The 22,463-nt window shown below is 38.6% G+C and overlaps 1 protein-coding gene across 1 annotated transcript in view; it reads right to left on the bottom strand.

Moving 5' to 3' along the window:
• The window catches only part of NXPH1 (neurexophilin 1), a 64,255-nt gene extending 42,129 nt beyond the window's left edge, over positions 1 to 22,126 (bottom strand). The window contains exon 1 of the mRNA XM_049893550.1: positions 21,957 to 22,126. Coding sequence (XP_049749507.1) covers positions 21,957 to 22,126 — 170 coding nt within the window. The remainder of the gene's footprint in view (positions 1 to 21,956) is intronic.
• Positions 22,127 to 22,463: the final 337 nt, after the last annotated feature.

Genomic DNA, 22,463 nt, shown 5'->3' with positions numbered 1-22,463 from the left:
CAGGCATAGTTTCTTCTTTAAACTTTGGTCACTTGGCTTTCGTGCATTCCCCTCTTCTGATGTTCCTACTACTTGGAGAACCAATTCTTCTCAATTTTCTTTCTTTTTTGCTTCTTCTCTGCTCAACTCCTAATTGTTGGAGGGCTTCAGAGCTCAGTCCCAGGCCCTCTTCTTTTCTCTAGATCTTCCCTCAAGAGATTTCATTCTGTCCCATATTTTTAAATATCATTTACTTGCTGCTTCTTTTCTGTGTCATAACCCTCCTGGGAGCACCAGACTCATATTCAGTTGCCTACTTGATGTTTCCACTTGGAAACCTCCTAGGTATCTGAAACTAGATATATACAACAGCAAACTTTTTATTTATAATCCCAAACTTCTTATCTCCTGCCCTTTAATCTTCAATTCATGTCACTATCCTTCATTGAGCTTCTTGGGCCAAAAAATTATGATTATTCATGATTCTTCTCTTTCCGTCACAAATCCCATTTAATTCAACAGTAACGTTTGCCAGCCTACCTCCAAAGCCTATTCCAATCTACCTAATTCTCTCTATTCCCACTCCTAACACTGAATCGAGGCCACTATTATCTGTCACCTAGACTTCTCCAATAGCCTCCTACTCTTGTTCCATGCACCACACCCTCCCCATCTATTGCAATCCCCACAATGTGTCAACACTGTCCCCTGTTACCTTTCTACCCTTATTTCTCCGTGTCCATTCGTCCAGTTGTCCTGTCTTTGTCTTTACTTTCAGGCAGGTGTTGCCCACTAGTCTTGCATACTTGATTGAGCTAAGAAGCACGTTCTCCATTGAGCTAAGAAGCACGTTCTCCACATGCATTATTGTTTGTTTCATAGGCCTGTCTAATTTTTGGCTAAAAGGTGGACTTCTCAGTAGTTTCATTTCTGAGTTAGCAAGGTATCTGAGGGCCATACACTCCAGGTTCCTCCAGTCTCTGTCAGTCTTAATTTTGTTTTACATTTTTCTCCCACTCTGTCTGAGAATCTCTATCGTGATCCCTGTCAGAGTGGTCCGTGGTAGTAGCAGGGCACCATCTAGTTCTGGGCTCAGGCTCGTGAAGTCTGTGTTTTATGTGGTCCATTAGTCTTCCAGACTAATATTTTCCTTGTGTCTTTGATTTTCTTCATTCTCTTTCGCTCCAGATGGGATACAAACAATAGATGTATCTTAGATGGCCACTCACAAGCTTTTAAGACCTCATATGCTACTCACCAAAGTAGGATGTAGAACATTTTCTTTATGAACTATGTTATACCAATTGACCGAGATATCCCCCAAGACCATGGTCCCCAGCCCTCAGTTCCAGTAATTCGGTCCTTCAAGGTGTTTGGATATGTCTAGGAAGCTTCTATGACTTTGCTTTGGTCAAGTTGTGCTGCCTTCCCCTATATTGTGTGTTACCTTTCCCTTGACCAAAGTTAACATTTGCCTACTATCTAGTTGGTGATTCCTCCCCCCCTTCAAGCCCCATTTTTAATGCTCTGATTAAATATCGCTAGAGAGAGAAGCAAGACTTTTTATTTGTTGGGTAATTATCAATGTTCTGAATCTTAACATCTGTGTGTGTGTTTTTTTCTTTACAAGAAAGCTTTGAGTGTTGCTAGTTCCTGTCAGTAGCAGTAAATGTTAACTATGGCACCATACTTAGTGCATCAGATACACAAAATTCCTTAACAAGGAAAACCAAAGTGGTCTCATATCTACCCAACCATAAGGAAACTAAGAGTTAAGGGTCATAAAAGTAGCATTGCAGTTAAGTCTGATGATGGAAATCTGATAAGTGAGGGATAAAGCAGTGTTGGACAAACATTTAGGTCAGCAGTAAACTGTGACTTCTATTATAGTAATGATGACATCTAGGAGGGAAAAAATAACAACTCTGGTAAACAAACCGCACTCTGTAACATACTGTGTAATAGCAGGGCCTGGCATTGAACTCTAGCTCAATCACTAACTAACTGTGCGACTTTGATCAAGTGATTGACCTCAGTTTCACCATGAGAGATATGGAGATAATAATACCTAATGATTAAGGAGGTTGGAAGAACTATATGAGCCAGCATAAACAAAGGGCCTAGTATCCAACAGGCTGGTAAATTGCAGCTATTATGGTAACAGTATAGTGCATGTAGCATTACAAAAATAAAAGGAACCCTATTCTAATTCCAGATTTAATATAGAAGAAAGTTCAGTTTAATATTAACAATGAATATTTCATGCTTTTTCTAAAAGAAATAGTTTAATAAAAATTGATAGTCTAGTTCTGCCAGCCATCCAAAATTATACCCAATGCTTTTAAAAGTCTAAACTATAGCATACTGGATGCAGAAAGCAGTTATATATTCAGAAATTTTCTGTTTTGAATAATCCTGCACTGAAGTATTCAATTTTAACTTAATTTAGCACTTATTTTATACCATCTTGTAATTTTCCACAACTTTTTCCCCGTGTACAACTCTAAGAAGTTAGCAAGCTACCTGAAAACACGGGCTACTTCATGTGACTGCTTTCTATGAATTTCTAGCTACATTGTGTGGAAGGGATAGTATAAGGAGGGGAATGAATTATATTTTAAAGGTGCTTGACACTTGTTAATTATAGCATTATGAATTCCTCAGCTCTTTCTTACTACAACTTAAAAAAAAACTGAAAGGTGAATCATATATGAAGAAAAAGGTAAGCGTAACCTGTTTAATCAGAAATGAAATATTCAGGATTCAAAGTTTTAAGAGTTCTCCAATCTAACATGGTGCTAGGCTACACTTAGACTATATTTTTAAAAAGTTTTTTCTCTACCATGGGATAAGTTGAAACAGAAATCACCAACCTTGTCATCCCAGTGCTTTTTCCAGCCCCACCACCTATACACTCTGTTGGGACGTAGAAAGCTCATTTTGCCCAAAGGAAGCATACATATGAAAGCCTAGGGTCAATTCCAACACTTATCCACATGCATTTATCAACACAGCAATCACTGTCATGGATTGAACTGTGTTCCCCAAAAATATCTGTCAACTTCGCTAGGTCATGATTCCCAGTATTGTATGATTGTGTGCCATTTCATCATCTGATGTGATTTCCCTATGTGTTGTAAACCCTATCAAAATGATGCAATGAGATGGATTAGTGGCAGTTATACTGGAGGTCTACAAGATTAGATAGTCTCTTAAGCCAATCTCTTTTGAGATATAAAAGAGAGAAGGAAGCAGAGATACATGGGGACCTCATACCACCAAGACAGCAATCCCAGGAGCAAAGCATGTCCTTTGGACCTAAGGTTCCTGTGCTGAGATGCTCCCAGACCAAAGCAAGACTGATGACAAGGACCTTCCTCCAGAGCCGACAGAGAGAGAAAGTCTTCCCCTGTACCGCCATCCTGGGTTCGGACTTCTGGCTTACTGGACTGTGAGAGAATAAACTTCTCTTTGTTAAAGCCATCCACTTGTGGTATTTCTGTTACAGCAGCACTAGATGACTAAGACAGTCACCTAGACAACCTTGCACCTGAATCTGGAAGAGAGAGGGGCCATGAATGTTTTCCAATGATATGAGAACTTTCATGATATGCAGCTTGAGGAAATGACCTACAGAACTGTGTCCAGTTTGACGCGGCATGTTCCGATAGTGATCAGGTCATCATGAGTGTCCCCATTAACTGGAGCTTGCCAGTGGACTCATTCAGAATTTGGTAAACCAGACACTGTTTTGTTTTCACAAAACAGTTTTTGCAAATGTAATCCTGGCTTGAATGATCCTCCACAAGGCATTAAATCTTCCTTAGATATATATGTCCAATTAACAATTACATAGTAAGTGATTACAGGACTAATAGGAACCATAAGTTGGGTGACCATATAATTTGTTGTCCAAACTAGGATGCTTGTGAGAGGGAAAGGGGAATCCGTTAATAATTATGCCAGGCTGAGAGGAGAAATCATGCAGTTATCTTGGCAGAAAAAAAAAAAGTTTAGAGCAAGCATGTATTCATTTAAGTAAACTTGAAGAATAAAACCTAAACATTGTAGAGGAAAAATTTTTTTTCTATAATGGCATTGGAATGGTAACGAGATACAAGAGTTGAAGAAAAGAAAATAGCAGAAAGAAAATTATATTTATTGATTGCATGGTTCTAGCCGAGCTTTTAAACAATAATAATAGTAGTGACAATATATTAGACAACAATCTTATGACATAGACTTTAGCTTAATTATACAGAGAAAGCAATCAAGGTCCAAAATTGTTAAGTCTCTTGCCAAAGCTACTTAGATAAGGAAATGGGGCTTGGATTCAAATCCTGTACCACCTCATTTAATTTTTTTCCAAGAACTCTAAGATTTAAGCATAATATCTCCATTTTGTAAATGAGAAAGCTGAAAATCAGAGACTGTGTCCTGTCAAGGATACACATAAAAGATGGAATTCTGATTCAAACTCACACCTGTCTGAGTCTAAAAGTCAGTGTTCTTACTACCAAAATACTCAGATATTGAATGTTTGTTTTGTTTTTTCTGGGAGAGTTGAAGGAAGAAACTCTTGAGGCCCTCTTTTCCTCCTGTCTTCTTGCTTTCATTCTGCTCAGGATCCGTTTCCACCTTAAACTTTGCCCTCGTTGCCCTCTTCCTTATCTCTTTTTCTCTTTAACTCAGAGCTCCTTCTAGCTATTTGATCAAGATGTCAGACCTGGGCCCGTCAGAAACCTCAGCTTACTAGTAAGGTGCTTCAGTAATTCATCTCTTACATCATTTGTAGGCTGTGTTTGGTCTAAGGATTATTTTTTTCAAATTGCCTTCTTTCTTGTCGAATTCATTCAGCATGGGTTTCATCCCCCAAATCAACTTATCCACAGCATCCTTTCCTGCCATGACTTGTCCTTCTTTCAACGTGGCTTCAGGTTGAAAAGTTAGCATTACTTTTTTCTAAACAGCATGAAAATCTCTAAACTACATTGTGTACACAAATGATGCAGGGAGTTAGGCTAACACAAAATACTCAGTCAATATGTGCAAATTGAGAAGCAGCTATGGGGAATTTTTTCACAGTATTATATGAGAAAACTAGCACCATTCTAGATAACAGGTGAGAAAAAACTAATAAAGGAAAAGGTAGTATAGCAAGAGGACATATAAATCCCTGTTATGTTCTTACCTAGGAAATCTTGTTCTATTAATAAGAAATAATCTTAGTCATTGACTTTATGATCAATTATATTCATACTATTGACTATTATATTAATATAGGCTGTATTCTAAAGTCAAACCATCCAACAAAGCAAGATTTAACACCATTCTACCCACTTCTCTCCATACCTGTCACAGACATGCTAGGGGGCCACCACCATCTCTTGTTAGTCTCCAGGCTACTACTCTTGCTTCCCTATGTGTAATTCTGCACCCAGCAGCCAGAGTGATCTCTTAAGTATGTTCATGAGATCATGTCACTGCCTTATATAAAACCCTTCAGTTACTCTCCATAGCATTTAGAATAAAATCTAAACTCCTTTCTTGGCTTACCAACAGGATTTTGTAGGCCTTTCCTGCAGTCTTATAGTACTCTCTCCCTTGCCCACTCCAGCCTCCCTAACCTTCCTATGCCTGAATGAACCGAGCTGGTTCTGGCCCCAGAGTCTCTACATTATCTACTCTTGCTGACTAGAACAGTATCTTCCCAGATTGTTGCTTTCTGGCCCTCTTTGTTGCTTAGATTTCAACTCAAAAGTCACCTCTTCTAAAAGCTCTTCCTTAACCTAGAACGAGACCACCCTGTTACTCTCTAGCATAATAATCTCCACATAGCACTTGATACTGTGTGGTAGTTTATTTTTTACTGATTTGTTTTGTAGTTGTTGCTTGTTGACTGTCTCCCCCACTTCAAGCACAAACTCCATTCGATTAGAGAATACACACATCTTTGTCACCACTGTATGCCCTATACCTAGAAGAACATCTGGTGCATAAAAGGACCCAGAAGGTATGTGGTGAACAAATTTAAAAATTAGCCAAGCAATTTATTTATGAGTTTTTACCTTGTATGTTTTACCTTTATATGATAAAGTCATTAACATTTTTCGAGTTCCACTTTCCAATTTAAAAAATTATAAATGACAGCAAAAATCTTCCCTTTTAAATTATATATGACTTTTAAGAAGCATGTATGCCAATGTCAAATTGTTGATTCTCACTTTTGTGGGGGGACCTCAAAAAGGTCCAGGTAGAACTCACCGGGAAGTTAGTGAGCATTTTTCCCCAAAGAATTACATGTTATCTTCCAGTAGGACTAAAAAAACACTACAGCTCAGTGAGCCATAAATCACCCCAACCAATTAGAGTCACAGTCAAGTGACTCTCCCAGTTGTTAAATAAAAGGAATTCTCTGGAGGACAGGAGTTAAGTCACTCTTTGAGGAAACCTTATGCAAATGAATGAACAGCAAAGAGCAGTGCAAGAGCCTACAAAGAGTGGCTCATCAAGCTGGGCAGAGGAAATGCCTTCAAGAAAATCAGTAGGCCTGGAGCAAGGGCGCCAGAGGTGGGTTCAAGCAGCAGGTCCCTGTTGGCGAGGCTACCACAAACAGCACAACATAACCATCAATATAAAGTTGGGATATTTATAAACAGAAGACCAAGTACCAGAATTATTTATTTCCCAACCATGTGATCAAAAATTCCATCAAAGACATGTGAAGGAAGGAAATCAACCACAATTTTCACAATTAGATTTTCCTTTGTTCCACATTCATTCCCGCGCATTTGATCATGTTGACATTTCTTGGCTTAAATAAAATTATTTTTGCCTTTGAATTTATATGTACCTAAAAAAAAAAAAAAATTTTTTTTTTTTTTTTTATCAGCATATACTGAAATGTTTGTTGATCTCTTTAATTCCCTGCATTCATTAGTATTCTTCCCTTTCTTCTTCTGGGTTATATACATAATGACATTGAAAACCACTCCCGTTCAATCACCAATATTTATACAGACTAAAAATACTAATCACAGGTGTCTTTCAAAACAAAGCAACCAAGTGAAGTAATTGGTCTTAAGATATAAATAAGGCAGAAAGGCCATGGCCAGGGAAGAATAAATAGCCCACCAAACTCCCCTGTGCGTAGTACGCATATCCCATTTATTGAGTAATAGACTCTGTTTTCCTCTGCTGCCCTCGGTGTTCAAATGAGGTTTCTAAGCAGGAGGAGACTCTGAAACAAGATAATCAGGCCTTAGGTCTAAAGAATAATCTAAATCCTCAGCCCTGTTCTGGCAGATTTTAGCAAGGGACTCAGTGATAATTACCAACTTTAGAAAGCCTGCCACAGGGGGATGAGTCTAGATTGCTATATTAAAATAATCTAATCTTCTTTCTCAAAATACCCACATTACTCTATTACAAGAGGAAGGAATCTGAGAAAAATGGTACAAGAAAGGGGGAGTAAATTCACATTCAGCCATGTTTATTATGCTCTGTTAGTAAAGTGACAATAAGCCCTGATTTGACTAGGACAGTTCTTTTCTGTGTCTGCTGTCCCAGTGTAGTTATGAATAATAATGTCCCCTTTCATTCTTAATACAGGTACAATTTGCATAATAAATTATATGGTCACCCTGAGTGTCAGGAAGCAAAAACTATGCTCATGACAGATCTATGGACTGACAGATAAGTATATTCTCCTCTGCTCTGTTCCTGGGAGGCTGACCTGCATGAGCTGTATCACTGGCTTCTCTTCTGAGTGAATTCGATCCATCAGAAGCACTAGCAGGAAGTGGGTGGGTGGGTACAAAGTCAAAGCAGGGAATTTATTCCCTGGGCTCACGCCCTGCTTGGCTCAGCTTCATTCCTCTACCAAACACCACAGCTCCAGATGGCCCTTTCTTACAAGCATGGCATTTCTTCCCTTACTCTTTCAGGCCCTAGGGAGAGTAAAGGTTTCCCACTGTTGCTAGCTCCAGGGGGGTTCTTAATACCTTGTAGGTTTCTTACAACCTTGCCCATACTTTTATAAAATATTTTCTACCCTTGAATTACCATTTGAGTGTGCTCTATGTTTCCTGTGAGAAAGCCGACTGATGGAGACTATGTGATTTCACTTCATCTGCACAGAAACCCCTATCTATGTAGTAGAAAACATACTCATTTTACTAAAGAGTTGAGGGTCAGAGAACTTGCTTTCTTTTTCCAGCTAATACATGTTAAAATGAGATTCAAATATGAGCAGCAGTGACTCTGCCATCTGTATGTTATCCCCCGATATCATGTTAGTCAACCTATAGACTTTTCCTATATTAGATAATGAAGGACACAATAAACTCTTTAAAATGCCAATGACATATGAACATAAATTTACTCAACAAATATTTTTTGTGCAAGTGACCACTATGAGTTAGGTAACGTGCTAATTAGGGAAAGAACTAGGAAAGATCAAAACAAAGGCTGTAGAAAACAAAGATACCTGGAAACATTAAAGAAAATCAGTTTTAAAATGTGACAATACAGCAACCATGAACATCTTTAGAACAATGTGACTGAAACCAATAATCCAATTCTGCAACATTCATTAGCCACATTCTGACAAATTGAGATTCTGATTGTGAGCTGTGCCTTAGCAAGGGAAACCTATCTGCCATCTCAAAATAAGTTTCCCAGTAACATTGTTAGATGACAAGCTGAATAAGAGCAGGACTCATGTTTTCCCTTCTGTCACACGAGCTCCCTCCATCGTAGAGATGACTATCTTCTGATGGGTACCAAAGCCTTAACTGTTAAAATATATCCATTTATCTAATTTAAATACAACACACTAAGCTCAAACACCACTTACTTTCTGCAACATCTTTTGCCTCTTGTGCCACTGATCAATGACCTGTGACCCTTTGATTCCTTAATTGTTACTTCCCTGTTCTATTGGGAGGAAACCCTGGTGGCGCAGTAGTTAAGTGCTACTGCTGCTAACCAAGAGGTTGGCAGTTCAAATTCGCCAGCCACTCCTTGGAAACTCCATGGGGCAGTTCTAGTCTGTCCTATAGAGTTCCTATGAGTCAGAACCAACTTGACGGCAGTGGGGGGGTTCTACTGGGAAACTTTGAATTTGAGAAATCTACAGAATCGTTTAGGCTATGGAGAGGTGAACGCGCAAAATAAGAGCAGAAGCAGCAATCTGAGATGTTGCGGTAATTGAAAAACAAAAATCGGTATTTCCAAAGATACCTACAAGAGTATGTTAAGTAGCATTGTTGCAATTAGCTGCCAAAGAGTCAGTCCTTGATACATGGAGGCCCCACGCACGGCAGACAGAAACGCTGCCCAGTCCTGCACCATTCCCATGATCAGTTGCAGATAGGACATTCTGATCTAGGGTTTTCATTGGCTGATTTTCAGAAGCAGATCACTAGACCTTTCTTTTTAGTCTTAGTCTGAAAGCTCTGCTGAATGTTGTTTAGCATCATAGCAACACGAAAGCCACCACTGACAGGTGGTAGCTGCACATTTGGTGCGTTGGCTCCGAGTGAAACCCAGATTTGCTATGCAGAGGATGAGAATTCTACCACTGAACTAACGATGCCCCAATGTTAAATATTAGGAAGGCACAGGTGTGTTAAAAAGGTCGAATTAACCATAGTTTTGCAAAGGAATTTACTGTATATAACAGGTCGGTTCCACGATTTTATTAGTGTTATCAAAAATTCATATTTCGGTATACCAAGTTTCTTAGTAATGAGTTTTACCCACGTTGAGACCATCAGATAACTCAGCCTCCTCTGCACTTCCGTGACACCCTTTTATACACCGAGCTTTGCCAAAGTAAGCAAACTCCTGTCTAAGATGTAAGAGAGAAGGAGGTCGTAATGTACATCTCCTAGTCAGTACATTTATACGAGGAGCCACGTCAGCTTTCAAACAAGGAATCTTTAAATTTCTTGACATAAAAAGGTTGACCTAAGACTCACTGAACTCACTTTCTTGACATCAAATTAACTATGCATACATTTGTACTATCTAGGGGAGTAAAACAACACAGCCCAGTGGTGCTGATTCCAGAGATGTAGATAAACTAAATAACGTTTGTGTTAAGTCTGATGAAAAGGTTTATTTCCAGAAAGAAAGAATTTTCAGAATTTGTCAGCAGAGAGCTAGCTGCATCAATAATAATGATACTAGCTAATATTTATCAAACATTTACCATGTACCACCACTGGGCCAGATGATATACATATATCATGTTTCTACTCAAAAATCTCATCAAGATTATTATCTGTATTTCACAAATGAGAAAACGGATGGGCAGCGTGGTTAATTAACTTGCCCAAGATCACTTGGCTCCTAAGTGGCAATGCCAATATTGAAACCCATTTCTCTCTGATTCTCTATCCATGCACTTTGAGGGAAAGAAGTACCCAGAGACAGAAATCTGACAGAAAGAGGAACTATTTTTCAACGGTTAGAAAAAAAGAGGATAAAATGATGTTTCGATATAACATTTTTCCCAACCAAATGCCTGCACGTTGACTTTTCACAAGTGAAATACCAAATGGGGCAAAAAATAATAACACAGATCTAAACCTAGTCTTATTCAATATTAAAATGATTTAATGAAGACAAATTTGCAATCCTTTTCTCCCAGTTTTGCACTCCTCTTCCTTGGCGTCCTTTTCCTTTTTGTTTTTCTCTTGTCTACACAAATAGCTCGCTCATCTTTATTAGCTCACTGAGAAGTGCCACATCCTCTAAAATCCAGACCTAGTCTTTATGATCCTAACAGCGCACCGCTTATGCCCACATCATCATCGTTTACCTGCTTGGTATTCCATGCCCTGAGAACCTAGGCAGTGATGAACCACATACCATGAAATCCACCTCAAGGATTAGTGGGGTGAGGAATAACCATTACAAGTAGCATAGCTTTAAGTCCAAGAAGGCGGCTTTTTTTTTTTTTTTTGAGACTGAAAGACCTTTATTCAGCACTTTCCCAACTACATCATATTGACAGTGATTTATTCTGTCTTCATGAAAAACTTACCTTGCCAAACAGTGCAACATCTTGTTTGATATTTTTTCTTTAAAACAACTTCCTATAGACAGCAAAATTAGTATAATCTATAAAAAAAAAAATTTATTTACAATAATGTGTGAGTCAGTAAAAGGCAGCATTCTCTGCCACAACTACAATGACGATGTATATGTAACTTGAATTGTGATTTATTCATATTAGTTTGATTTTATGGACAATTTGAACTGTTGTCTGATATCATCATTGTCAGTTTTTTGATGTTGCTATATCCTCTTCGTTGACTTAACACAATTAACACCAAAGACAGCTAAAATAATGCTACTTGTCTCTTCGTCCTTAGCGCATTCTGGGGTTAGCCTTCTTTAGTTTTCCCCCTGACTTCTCAGAGTAGGAATATAATTCTGATATGAGCAATTGCATAAAGAAACTATAAAGTTTTCTACATTCGGATGACCTCCTATCCAGCTAGACATCTCGCTCCATTGACCCTACAAAATAGCCACTTTCCAACATTATTTTCTAAAAAGCCATATCTAAGTGTAACAAATACAACTTTTGTTTCCTCAATTATTTGCATGTAATTTGCTTATGCCTAAACAGACTGATTTTAAAGAGTACAAATCTAATTTAAATTTTCGTCAACTACCACAGCGAAATGGTAACTCTGCTTTCCGATTTTTGACAGCAGTACAGGATTTTCATTAGAATTAAGGAGAAAACATCAAACACTTGAGGAATAGAACACATTCTAAATGCAAAGGAGAAGCAGCATGCTTGTAGGTATAAAATATCAGACACATTTGCTAACGCTAAGGTCAAATCTAACAAGGAGCTCTAGAAATATCCAGTCAAATACTAATAAAATCTGGCCCTTTTTAATTAGGATGGAAGAGGGTAAAGAGCATATTTTTATTCTAAGAAGCCAGGGCTGCCTCTCTACCTCAAACATACGCATTTAGATAATAACTCCTCTGGCTTTGAGTATTATAAACTCTTAAAAGCAAACAAACATGATAAAGGAAACCCATCAAGAGCTATCAGTTTATTAAACCCTTGTGTGAATGACTCTAAGGGAGAATTACCTAAGAGCAGATTTTTAAGGGGAAAGGCAGATAACCACTCCTGAGAGAGAATCCAGGGCCACTGGTAAGGGAGGGAGGGGAAAAGAAGAGAAGGCTGAGGATCCAGAGGATAGAGCTCTGAGACTTCCATTCCTTCCAGAGTCAGCCCCAACAACAACCTAATCCAGTTAGACAAAGTAACATAGTACATCTGTGTCTCACAAAACTCACATTCTTGATTTCCTGTACTCCAAATCAAATCCACACATTTTTGTCAAAAGAAATTTAAACAACAGACATAGCAAATACATCCCCTGGAAGATGTTAAATATTACCAAAGGCACAAAATTAATAGATTTAAAGGAATAGACAAAATGGTTGCCAGAGGAATATGTTAAAAAGCATAGGAGACATTGGACACTGAAGGAAATAATCTGCAATTTTCTTCTCACCATGACAAAAGTGAGTTTTAGAATATAATTAATGATCAGCTCTAGTTTGTTCATTAAAGCAAAGCCTCTTCAAACACATACAGTCTCTTCTCACAGTTATATAGACACTAAACATTTGCTGGATCGTTATTAAGATGATAACGAAGTTCTGAACATCTAAGATCTCTAGCGTTTAGTGCCATGAGGCTTGCTTTTTTTCTCTTTCATTTCAAGCAACACACTTATCTTCCAATATGTACACCATCTTAAAACATCTGAAGGGATAAGATTAAGAATTAATAAAACCAGCGTATGGCCTGAGAGAAAACAGTCAAGAAAGTAGAAAGAACCTACCCTTCAGCATCCCAGTATCGCATATCAAAGGCCAAGTTTCAAAGCCAGGATACCAGTCAAACATCTCCCGAAAATAAGCTCTCTCGTGAGGAAACATATACACACCACCCTGGTGATCATAGCTCATGACAGAGGTGCCTGGCAGGCAGAAATCAGAAATTAACACACCCAGAAATGGTACCATCTGTAGAGTGTTTCTTCTGGAAAAGTGAAACCTGTCAGCCATTCACCTTCACTCATCCAAACCAGCTATTCAGCTTGTTTCCCAGGGTTCCCCTTCACATGTCCAATACATCAAACTAAATTGTTCTTTGTTCTCCAAACATGAACAGACATGTTCTTTCAACTCTCTGTACCTGAAATGCTGTCTTCCACCAATTTTCTACTTCCAAATCCTACCCAATCCTTAGTTTGCCGCTCAGAAGCCATCTCTATAAATCTGAATCCCGAGGAATAAACTCTCCTAGTCCGAATTCTTATGGTAGTCATAATTTTCTAACCTGCTGTTTCTAGCTTATATTTCTAGCATTATGTATTTCTTAGCATCTCTATTAGTCTCTACATTCCTTGGACATAAGACTTTTTCATAGTAAATGGCACAGCATCTTGAACATAAATACTTGTTGAATAAATAAATAAATGGCAAGTTAGGATGCTCTATAAAAGGAGATAGTTCAAGGAGCCAAAAAAAACAGGTTTTTTTTTTTTTTTTCTGTTTCATTTTCTTTTTTCTTTTTCTTTTTAATGAAAGAGCTTTAAAGATTTGGGGCTATGAATGGCAGGAAATTCTGGTAAAGTGAAAGTGTTATCTTGTAAGCATTCCAGAGACTGTTAAATACTAAATACAATAATTTAATCATTGTGTTAGTACTATGAAGAATTTTCAGCAGAGTGTTCTCCAGTCCCAGTTGTACATCAGATTTCTTTAGGATTATTTTTAAAACCTTCATTACAGGTCCCAACCCAAGACCTATGAGTTCAGAATGTACCTTCTAACCACCACCTTGGGAATCTGATCCCTAGGAGCTTCTGACGCATAAATAGGTTTAGTAACCTCTACTCCAGAGGCCCAGAACTATTTTTAGAATTGGAATTCTCTTCCTACCTGTACCTGCCCACTCAGATTCTGCTCCTATCACACTGGCTACCCTCTCTGGGAGCTCTGCATTCTCACATCCCCACCCAATCTGAACCAGGGAACTTTTAATGGCCTTACTCTGTTATATGGTGTCTCTATGAGTTGGCATCAACTTGAAGGCATCCAACAACAACAATGTTTGGTTTAGACCTTGGACTCTGATTTCTGCCTTGCCCCAGGACCTTGAATAACTACACTCCATTTTCATTGCTTTCAATGAGACAGGCTCATGCAAGCATATTTCTGAAAGTGATCAACCGCCTCTACAAGCGGGACTTACCCAGACTGCCTTTCCACTGGCCTGCTCACCCATTACTTTCTGATTCTGTATTCTCCTGTCTCCCTCCTCTGTCTCTTGATATCTGCCACAGAATCTCTTCCTGGTTTTAGATTTTACCTGGCCTTTCAACTTCCAGATTTCTAGAAAAGAGGCACAGTCTCTACCTGTCTCACTACAATGAACAGGGTACACGTCAGCTGGACTAGCTCCTACAGCCTCCCAGTATTAGAGGAGACTGGGCAAAACGGCTGTACAGGCCAAACAGATCAATGCCTCCAAATCATCTAGGATCCACCAGACTCAATAATGATGTCTACCAAGGAGAACTACTACCCGGTAGTAACAATCACAAAATTTTTGTGTAGTGCCATAGTCAAGATTACATTTTTGCACATGTTTTATATAATAAAATCAAAATCCTTAGACAAAACTGTCAACACTGAAGAGTTGGGCCACCTAATGTAGTTGCCTTCCAGGTGCACAAATCACTCTCCGAAGTCCTGTGACCTAACTATCTGGTTATGGAGACACTTGGCCCACTGACACAGCACAGGTCAGAACAGCGGCACTATCCTACCTATTGGGTTTTCCCCCTGTCAGTAGTTTGATTGTATTAAAACATATATCATACATATATATCATAATAAGTATAAGGCCCTTTTGGTCTTTGGGAAGTTGAAGAAATCCACATTACTGACAAAACGTCAAGAAAATCAAAATATCACTTAACTTTTTAAAAAAGGAACATCTAAGTCAATTTTAAGTTGAAATTTGGTATTTCTGTATCATGTGTCACCTTGAGCAGAAAATGAGCACTTATTCACAGTAAGTGGTGTGATATGGTGGAAAGATCTCAGATCCAAAAGTAAAAGGGTGGGATTATTGTTATTATTATAGCTCTGGAACTAAGTGGCTTGGAAAATTAATTCTCTCATGAATACCTATGTATTTAACTATATAAAGAACAGAACTGGGTGGGGCAGAAAAATCTATGACAAACGCTGTACTGAACATTGGTACCAGCTCTACTATTGACCAGCTTTGTGACTTTTAAAAACATACTTTACCTCTCTGAACCTCAGTTTATCTGTAAAATAAGGGATTGAACTAGATATTACCTAAAGGCTGTTCCAGTTCAAGCATCTGGAAGGTTTCTGACTGCTTCAGATCACAATGATGCTTTCCAGCCCTAACATTCTGTTAATAGAAATCTCCGTCATGGATTATGCGGGAGCTGTTTTAGCACTTCTATGCTTATGAAAGATGCTGATAGCAGGTACTTTCTACTGAAGCTGCCTCATTACCAGTGACAGCTCCAGGTGTCATCAATAACTCTTACTGTGATCCCTTGTATTATGTGAACTCCCTCCTTTGATTATTTCATGATAATTTTACAATTTTCCTCAATCACTACTAAGTCTCTTGACAAGGTACTTCACTTTTTGAAACAGACCTACACCATCTTCCTACTTCCATCAGGAACAAATCTTTGTTTTTATTTTGTTTTAAAATGCTCTCCCATCATCAAACAAGTTTCAACCAAACATCTGTGATACTACACAGCATTTGCTCTTGAATCATTTGGGAAATAATCTATGATTTGTTTTGCTTAGTGCAATCTGAAGTCTTAGATTATATGGTTTTGGAGATCAGGCTCCATATCTGTTTAACTTTAGCTGTGTCCGACCTTTCATCTGACCTCTCATAGTCCATGTGTTTTCCACACTCTAAGGTTTTCTGCATATGCTATTCCCTCCATATGAAGCAAAGTATCCCTTTCCTCTTTTCACAGCCCAGCACACCCTTATCATGTTTACTGCATTTCCATATCCCAGTACCTGTCATAGTATCTGAGGCACCACTGGGCTCAATAAATGTTTAAAATGAATTTAACTTCTTTTGTACAGTTATAAAACCCTTTGCTGTCAAGTCGATTCCGACTCAGCGACCCTGTAGGATAGAGTAGAACTGCCCCGTAGGTTTCCAAGGCTGTGATCTTTATAGAGGCAAGCTGCCACATCTTTCTCCTATGGACCAGCTAGTGGATTAAGCAACAGAGCGCTTAACCACTGTGCCATCAGGGCTTCTTGTAGTTATAAACATAAGCAAACCCACAAATCACACTGAATAAAAGGTTTTTAATGCTGGTGGTAGTATCCATACTATAAATGAATACAATCCTATGTCTGAGAAATTATAGATCTGCTGTAATTCTAGTGTCCCCTAATTCTGATTTTTCTCTATTCAATTTAACATATTAAAATAATTAAGATAAAATTCTAGCCAATACTTAAGATACACAAATAAACAGGATGCTGTTTCTGTTTTCATAAGCATCGCCGTTATCCCAGTACTTTGAGAATATGCTTATCTAGTTCATAAAAGATGCAGCTTTTACTAAATTACATTGGAATGTGTTCTTTAAACAAATATTTCTTACAGTGTTAGAAGTCACAGGGATATGGGTAAACTGAGTAAAGCAAAGGTAACAATTCCAGAAAAGTGAACCTAAATGAATGGAGGAGAGGTCTGTGAGGGTAAAACAGATGTAATACTAGGGCCCCAAGCATCTGCTGTAGGACCACTCTAAATGAACACAATGCAACAACAAAAAGAGGAAAGTGTTTCTTTGTTCAGAGAAGAGAGGTGAACACTGGAAGCCTGCCACTACAGGTGACTATTGGTAAAATGAGTGGCTCAGGTGCAGACCACAAACCTGGAGCCAGTGATAACAGCCCAGAGTTTCAAACGGCAGGAGCAGCAATCAGTACATAGTGACCCATTCTTCAGCAGCAGGCTACGTGGGACCTGCAGGAGTCTGTGATTTGGCTAAGAGCAGTGACCTTGAGAGCAATAATAAACATTGGAGATCCAAGGAAGATCAGTGTCCCTGAACACTAACAGTGCCACTGATCGGAGCAAGCAGCTTAATGCAGACTGCAATGAGCAACAACCAGAAGAAGTTAGGATGCAACTGGAGAAAAAACACGGAAGGTATAAGACTATATGTGAGATATTCTGGAATTGGGGAGGGTACCTCAAAGAGGCTACCACCTGTCTGTTGGTTTGTCATATTCTGGTGGCTCGTGTGTTGCCTTGATGCTGTAAGCTATGCCACCAGTATTTCAAATGTCAGCAGAATCACCCGTGGTGGACAGGTCTCAGTGGAGCTTGCAGACTAAAACAGACTAGGAAGAAAGGCTGGTGATCTACTTCTGAAAGTTAGCCAATGAAAACCCTATGAATTACAACAGAACATTGTCTGATTTGCTTGCTTTGGACACATCATCAGGAGGGATCAATCGCTGGTGGAGGACACCATATTTGGTGAAGTAGAAGGCCAGAAAGGGCAAGGGAAACCCTGGGTGAGATGTATTGACACAATATTTGCAACGATGGACTTGAACGTGCTGGCAAGCATGGGATGAGGCAGGACTGGCCAATATTTCTGTCTGCTTAATATAAGATGGTTATGAGTTGAAGCAATGGCAGCTATCTACCTACTTCAGAGAGGCAAAAGGGCAAAGTCCAAGATCCAAGCAGAATATAGGAAAAGGAAGAATTTCTCTACTCAGAGGAGAGATGTGAACTAGTATATGGCAATTAGACCAAGCACCTCTTGATGAGATTTATTGAGCTTCTAGCTAACAGTCAACATAACCTTCACCTGTATCTTCTGAGTCCAACAGATTCTTGGGTTACTAAACAATGTTGCTGTTGTTAGGTGCCATCGAGTCAGTTCTGACTCATAGCTACCCTATGTACCACAGAACAAAACACTGCCCAGTCCTACACCATGCTCACAATCCTTGTTATGCTTGAGCCCTTTGTTGCAGCCACTGTGTCAATCCATCTCATTGAGGGTCTTCTTCTTTTTCACTGACCCTCTAGTTTACCAAGCATGATGTCCTTCTCTAGGGACTGATCCTTCCTGACAACATGTCCAAAGTATGTACTAAACAATAGTACAAGCTATCTAAGAAACTTAGGGAAGCACCATCTTTAGAGAGTGCCTGAAACAAGAATGAATCTCTTCTTCTTATTCAACAGATTATCTCAAAAGTTTCCTCCAGCTCCATCACTCTTTAATTCATTCTAATTCTTCTTTTTTCTTTAGCACCATATAAGTATGAAATGCTCATATTTTCTGAAGCTAAGGATTATTTTCTATAACCTAATATAATCTATGTCTATGTCTAAAATGCATTAATTCTTTGGGCAACCTTTCGGTAGTATAATCTAATCACCTTGAATTGAGTAGAATACTGAATACATTGAATCCGTTGAACTAAGAGAATATTTAAAAAATTCATTTGATAGATTTAAAATTAATATTTATTAATTTATAGCCTGGAAAGTATGCTTTTATTATCAATAAATATTATCTTGTTCCTAGCTAATTTATTTTTCATTTTCTTGCTCTATATTAAATAGAGTGTTTTTTCAGTACAGGATCCTGTTTCTTTGGAAACCAAGGGTAGGGAGATAGGTTTGTCTCTTCCTTTGCCATTTCATAATTATGGGATGGACTCCATATGGCCTGGAGATTTTGCCATGCTTCACATTTTAATACCTTGATCATCTGGTTTTGTACTATCATAGTTCCTCTTTTCCTCTCTGGGGAAATTCGTGTCTGTTGCTGGCATCTGTCTCCCACTTTTGCCTGTAAATGTCTTAGCAAATAATTCATTTAATTTCTACTGTTGCTATTAACAAACTAGCACTTTCTCTTTGGTCTGTCATTTTCTCAAATGTACTTCTAAATATCTTCCCATTAAAAATCTATGCAGTTTCTGCATTCACACTCTGATAGTCTTCTTCTTAAATGGAAGCCAACCAACACATTTGCTCTCTAAAGAGTCAAGGAGCCTGGTATAAATGTACTTGAGGAAATTCTTATTTTTAATTTTTTTTCTCCCAATTCTGGCCATTATCAACCTGGCTTAAATACAGGATGAGGAATTTCTATAAAAATCGTTCTTCACAATTGTTCTCCTAGTCTCTTTAAGTCTCAACACTAGATTAGGAAGAAATAAAATACCTCCATAAACTAACTTCCCTCTCTGTTGTCAAGACAAATCTGATATATCAGACAGGACACAAAGATGGATGCATTATGCCTTTACCACTCTTTCAGTGACTACAAGTTAAATGAGGCTCTTGAAATAAACAAAATATATAGACCAAATATTTGTTAAATAACATAGGTTTGCACCAGAGTTAGCTTTTCTGCATTGACTTTTGTACTTTCAAGTGCTAAGCGAATTTATATTGGTTCAGAAATCTTTTTTCCCCCCTTACTCACTTTGATCGGCTTTTTTCAGTTCTCGATAAATCACGAGACTTGAAACAACAGAGTGTAAAACTCCAATTCCTGATTAATATACTTTCTCTCTGGCCTTTAAGTCCCACATCATGAAGAATCACTTCTTTTCTAGGAATATAGATCTATATGTCCAGAATTTTCCCTACATCTCTATGAATTTCCTTGTACTTAAACTTTGCTAAGCAAAGAGGCATTTCAAAGAATTATATTCTGATGATAGACAAGCAAAAAGACCAGCTGTCCAAAAGGTCCTTTCTAACATTTTTTCCCTGAGCTAAAATAAAAATCACAAGTGGATAGGTGAAGAATCATTAAGAAAATGACTTTTAGCCTATTGCTACCTGCTTCAACTCAAGCAAGGTACAGAGTCCAGGATTGTACCCTTTGCTTTAACAGAATATTTTACACAAACCCAAAACAATGTTCTTAAACAAGTTCCATTGTCCCACATGATGGACACTTAGAATAATAAGTGTTTTGAGAATACCTGTTGCCACTGAATCAATTCCGGTTCATAGAAACGTTATAGGACAGAGTAGAGCTGCCCCACAGGGTTTCCAAGGAGCAGCTGGTGGATTTGAACTGTCAACCTTTTGGTTATGAGCTGAACGCTTAACCTCTGAGCTACCAGGGCTCCATTTTGAGAATAGGGAGTCTTAATCCTTTTTGGGTATTCAATTTATAATATTCCTTGTCAAGGCATGTATGTAAAGTATAGAAGCAACTGCTTCGAAATATTAATACCCAATAAAACTTTGCAGATTTTTAAACTAACAAATTTGTGGCACAGACCATAGTTAAATTGTTTAGAAAAATGCCTAAGACTGTGCCTGCAATTCTAGAGGCCAGCACTACAGCTCTGAGTTTACAGAGCCAAGCATCATAAAAACGTGAGATTAGTAGGATAATTAACTGGAGTCAAGCATGAGAAGTAATGAGTGGAGAAAGAGAAGACTAGATGGAAATATGTATCTTTCACTAGAGTTGAATTTACTAATTTATCAGAAGCCATTTAATTATTTTAAGTGGCCTTTTAATACTTGAAAGCCACCATGCTTATGTATGTGAGGCAGCCATATTTTTTATATGTTACCCTTTTGGAAGAATATGCCATTACCCTCACCATAAACCAAAAACCAAACCAGTTGTTGTCGAGTCAGTTCCAACTCAAGTGTCATGGTAGAATTGTGCTCCATAGGGTTTTCGCTGGCTGTGACCTTTCAGAAGTAGATCACCAGCTCTTTCTTCACGGGCACCACTGGGTAGATTTGAACCACCAACCTTTTAATTTGTAGCCCAGAGCTTAACCATTTGTGCCACCCAGCGACTCCTGGATAACCCATTCTCATTGTTTAAAATGCACCACAGATGTTAGTCACCCCACCTGTCCCAGGTGTTCCCCTAGCATCCTGTACTCATCATATTCTATTGAAGTTGCCATTAACTCTGCTGTGGTCAGTAAGCAACTTGGAAGCCGAGACTGTGTCCTCTATTTCTATAACACCCGTGCCTGACACAGTTCCTAGCACACCGTAGGTGCTCAATAATTGATTACTGAATGAATAAATGATCCACACACTTTAGAAAAAGGAGCAAGGTTGCAAGGAAATTATAATCAGAAAAAGATACAAAGTGCACTGTATATCAATTCTTTAAATAACAGGGGGTTAATAGAATCCATATTTACTAAATACATGTTGTATGCCCGGAATTTACATGTTATTTTAGGCTTTTTGAAGTAGGCATTCTTAGTCCCAAGGAGCCTTGGTGGCACAATGGCTAAGCAGTCAGCTGCTAACCAAAAGGTAGGCAGAATGAACCCTCCAGCTGGTCTGAGGGAGAAAGATTTGGTGATCTACTCCCTTAAAGATTATGACCTAGGAAACCCTACGATACAATTCTACTCTGTCCTGTAGGGTCATTGTGAGTGGGAATCAACAGCACACAGCAAAATTCTTAGTCCTATTTTAGAGATGAAGCAACTAAGGCACAAAGAAGCTCATTAACTCACCCAATTTTACAGGAAATAAGTGGAAGAGGTGGAATTTGAACTTATGCCCCTCTGACTCCAGAGTTCCTATTCTCTCTCCAATACACACAAGATCAGGAAGATTTAGTGTACCCTAACTGTTTTCTATTTACCCATGTACACCCAGTCCAAAACATCCTGTGAGCCCTGGTAGGAAAAAGTTATGGCTGCTCTGTCACTAATTTGGCTTAGAAAAATTCCATAGGCAATATTTCATCCTGAGCTGCCTACACTGGCAGCGGCTGGGCTATAAGACACCCTGTGAAATACTGGCCTCGGTTTCTAGGTCAGTTGTTCCTGATGAGCATCCATACCTCATGTGAGTGCGGCATGGAGTCTCATTACTTGCATCCCTTCTGTGATAGGCCTCCAGAGAGCATGATTTACTCTTTGGTGCGTGCTGTTCGCTGTCAGCATGGTTCACCCAAAACTGACGAGAAACTGCTTCATTAACGTAGTTACAATCCCACCCCTCTGTCGCCATCGTCACATTTTTCCAGTTCAGCTATTGATCAGTTCCTTCTGTTCTTATCTCTGGCCTTGGCTTTTGTGAATGACCAGAGCCTCAGATTCCTTTAGAGTGAGTTTACTTCCCTTTCTGCCCCAAGACATTTGCTTGCCATGCTTCAGACCTTCCGCAGCTCTCTGTCTGAAAGTACCCTTGTTTCTTAATAGAGACTATTTAAAAGAATGAACTTTCTTTTTAAATATGATACATTTTCTGAACCTAACAAAATATAACAAGAGTACAGAGTGGCATAGTAGTCATGCTCTCAGGAAATGAAATCACTTTGATAGAGACCAAGTGACACAATAAAGAG

This window comes from Elephas maximus, chromosome 8 (genome assembly GCF_024166365.1).
Source record: "Elephas maximus indicus isolate mEleMax1 chromosome 8, mEleMax1 primary haplotype, whole genome shotgun sequence".
In the NCBI taxonomy this organism is placed as follows: Eukaryota; Metazoa; Chordata; class Mammalia; order Proboscidea; family Elephantidae; genus Elephas; species Elephas maximus.
The sequence above is the reverse complement of the archived record's forward strand: the minus strand, read 5'-3'. Positions and strand labels throughout refer to the sequence as shown.